Consider the following 4,060-nt stretch of genomic DNA (forward strand, 5'->3'; position numbering starts at 1 on the left):
GACTTCGGACTGATTTTGGGTTCCATACCCGAGTTCTAGAGCCGCTACGAGTACTCTATAGTCGTGCCAGTCATCTGTTGACAACTGTCCAAGTATTTCTAGTGGTTGTCCCTTCAAGCTCGTTGCCAGATATACTGCTTTCCGCTCCCCTGTCCATCCATTCATTTCTGCCAGTAGCTCAAATTGTGCTCTATATGCTTCCTACGATGCCTTCCCAACGAATTCCTGTGGCTTCCTTCGTACTAGATCACCTTTATTGCTGACACTCGTGTTTGAAATGTGACTTCTGACAGGACTGAAGATGTTTGCATTAGGGTTCACCTGCGGGGTCTGGAAGGGACTTCCTTTTGTCTGAGGCTGATTAGGTCTATGGCTAATATATCCTCTTTGTGCAAAATACATCAAATCATCCTTTAATGTATTTAATTCACTTTGAAATTTACTAAAGTTTTCCATTTGTACTTTTTGTGTCCTTTCTTGTTCCAGTTGCCATTGCTGTAATCTCTCTTCTTGTTTATGTTCTCGTTCTTCTTGTTTCATTTCTTTTTCCTCCAACAACTGTTGTAATCTCTTTTGTTTATTTTGCTGTTTGAGCTGCCACTGTTGCAGGTTTTCTTGCCACTTCTGTTGTCTCTCTTCTTGTTTCTTTTCATTTTCCTCCAAAAACTGCTGTAATCTCTCTTCTCGTTTCTTTTCTTTTTCTTCCAACAACTACTGTAATCTCTCTTCTTGTTTCTTTTTCTCGCTCTTCTTTTTTCTTTTGCTGTTCTTGTATTGCTGCCATCAAATCTGCTAAGCTGTAGTTTGATTTGTCACTTCTCGTTTCCATCTTCCTTTTCTTTTTTTTTCAGTCCCACTCTCTGACACCAGTTTGTTAGGTCTCTGATCGTTTGTTAATTTCCTGTAAAAATTCTTTCTGAAAAACTTCAGTAATACAAATCCTTTCTTAAATAAAACTAGTTTATGCTTCCTCAATACAACTTTGCAATACATAGAATTTCCACAGTCACTTTAACTTAAACACACGCTATAATTCACAATGACCTACACATTTTACTTACGGCTTGACTCGATTATCCCGTTATCAATTTATCTGCCAGCTTATATATTAAAATAGAGGGCGTCTAGCAAATGCTGGGACGTTCGTGAGGTTCCCCAATCCTTCTAGAAACTCATCACGTGTTACCAGCGTCACGTGATTTCCGCTGTCGTAACAAAATGTATTTTGTGATATATGGATAGTTAGATTTAGACTCTATTATTGTGAGTTTGGCATAAAAAGTGTATAGTGCCAATTTTTAAAGTGAAATTATCACAGATTGTCTTGTAATAACAGAGAGAGAAGAATAATTCATTCTGTCAAATTATGTCCTAAAGTAACTGAACCAGCCTGTGTGGACTTTGCAAAAAAGAGACAATTATTTAAAGCTCTGGATACAACTGTGATAACCAACTGTGTAAAGAACATTTGTATATATGTTGACTTGTTTTAATATGTTATTTTAAAACAAGTGGACTGTGTGCTGTTTATTTATTATTGAAGTTTACTGCCAACAACTCACAGACACTTAGTGTAAAGAATCCGGCCCATATATAAAACCTGACACTAATCGACTTCAAATGGAAACATGCACAATCATGGAGTGTTGTTGAATTTTAATAATATAGCTGAGTTAATGACATCAAAAGTTAACTTAGTTATATACATAACTGCAAATCTGCTGCATAAATTTTTCATACACGTAGACGACACAATTTACGTATACTAGTGACATGACTTTCACTCAATGAGTATGTATGTCAAGATCTGAAATTCACAAAATTTTTAATCAGTCCTTCACAAAAATTTTAACTGGTCCTCCAGGGATTGTAACTGGTTCTTATCAGATTTCAATGGTCCACCCCAAGAACATGAATATATATATGTTAATTCAATTTTGTCAATTGCAGATATGTATGTGCATACATGTTTAACATTAAAAAACCTTTTAATTGAAAACAATAATTTTTGATTATATCACTCTTGGAATGAATATAATTCTTACATCAATCCAGATTTTAAAAAAATTACAGTATTACTGTTTAAATACTGACCAAAAAGTAAGGTATTTTATTATTGAGATACCAATATTTGTCATACTTTGTTTAGATTAATCCCATTATTCACATGTTCAGGAACCTCCTTTTCATATTATAGATCATGTGGATATCTCAAAATGTCTAAAAATAGCCCAGGGATTCCCTGAAAGTTAGAGGCTACACTTGGGAATGTTTTAAATTGGGTCAATTATATTATTATTTTTGTTTTTCCTGTCTGCTCATGGGCTGACTAAATGACACAAATTTCGAACCTTAATATATGTGCTCCTACCATATACAAGGTGTCCACAGAGTGCTGTTCCAGTTTCAAAGGTTTATTACAACACAACCAAAAGAGCTAGAATTATGCAGTTTTTAGCACCTTGTTGCTTAAATAATGAAGTTTTGTTCTTGATTTACAGATTGTAATCTGAGTGTTTAGTTGCTAATGGCTGAAGTTTGAACGAAGATGGTGAGTACACAGGAGAGAGCTGAACGTGTCATTTGATTTGTAGAGTTGAGATCAGTGACAACTGTTCAATGGAATTACCACTGTCAACATGGCAAGGGTCCTCCCTCCAAACTCAGCATTAGGAGGTGGAACATTCAAACTCATATTGCCAAGGCTTATCATTTTGTTGTAAAGCTTGGACTATTTGCACTTTATGTGCATAAAGATACAATCTCTTGTGTACAACTTTGTGTACCATTGATCTTTGTAGCTGGAGTTCACTTGAAGCCCAAGGAATAGACTTTCTGAGGCTGCATTGAAATGTCTCCTGGTTATTAGCAACAGGTTCTTCAAAAATACTTGAACATCCACTTTGAAGCAGGCCAATTACACTTCCTGTTTCCTAAAACTTGTGAAACTACCTCCTAATTCTGGGTTTGGAGGAAGGATCTTTCCATACTGATGGCAGTATTTCCATTGAACAGTTGTCACTGATCACCACTCTGTAAACTAGATGACAAATTGAGCTTTCTCCTCTGTAGCTTTCTCCACCTTTGTTCAGACTTCAATCATTAGCAACTGGACACTCCGATTACAATCTGTAAATCAAGAAGAACATTTTCATTAGTTAGGAAACAATGTGCTAAAAACTGAATAATTAGCTCTTTTGGTTGTGTTGTAATAAGATTTTAAAACTGGAACAGGACTTTGTGGACATCCTGTATATTAACCACACCTGTACACACTGATGTTAATTGTAAAAATATTTAAGTTTCACTGATGCATTAAAACAACAAATTTATCATTTTCATTAAGCCAAGTCATAAAACAACAAGTAATAATCGTTAACAAAAGGTAAAAAACAAACTGTGAAATATTGAACTGTAGTTGAATGACACTGGTAAATTGCATCACAATATTTCCTCAAACTGTTAGACTAAGAAAAGGTATTTGTTTTCCAAAAATGCAGAACTGTAATGCTGATATATTATGTTCAATCTTACACATCATTCATATCTTTCTTTGTTGGTCCAAACCACTTCATTTCTCCAAACAGTTCAGGTCTATCACTCTTCCCTAAACAGAATAGCCCAAAACTTTCCTCAGCAGGCTTTCTATGTGTATCTCCCTCTGGATTTATCTCCAATGTAGCCCTATCTTGACTCTGTGCTACACACCCTTAAACAAAAATAAATGGCATTCATTACTCAGTAGTTTGTGTATTCAAACCGAATCAATATTGGTGCATCTTGTAATTGACTATAAATGAATGTATAAACAATAATGTATATGAGCAATGTCACTAACCTAAGTAATTTAACTATTTATATAAAAAACATATGGTTGTAAATAGAGGTATCAATATAATAATTTCAGTACATACATAAAACACATACAGCTTTAAATTCAATAACGAGGAACCCACTTTGAGACTAATAATGGCTGGAGACGGCTTGAATGGGTAATGAAGAAAAACTTTAATATAAGTTTAACATAACAGCAAATGTACAACGTTTCGACAAGGACCTG

General features: G+C 34.8%; 1 protein-coding gene across 1 annotated transcript in view; it reads right to left on the bottom strand.

The window, feature by feature from the left end:
• The window catches only part of LOC111088837 (fasciclin-2-like), a 66,504-nt gene that overhangs the window by 40,047 nt on the left and 22,397 nt on the right, over positions 1-4,060 (bottom strand). The window contains exon 2 of the mRNA XM_022399938.1: positions 3,535-3,709. Within this exon, the coding sequence (XP_022255646.1) occupies positions 3,535-3,709 (175 nt within the window). The remainder of the gene's footprint in view (positions 1-3,534; positions 3,710-4,060) is intronic.

Source organism: Limulus polyphemus, unplaced genomic scaffold (genome assembly GCF_000517525.1).
Source record: "Limulus polyphemus unplaced genomic scaffold, Limulus_polyphemus-2.1.2 Scaffold4546, whole genome shotgun sequence".
NCBI lineage: Eukaryota > Metazoa > Arthropoda > Merostomata > Xiphosura > Limulidae > Limulus > Limulus polyphemus.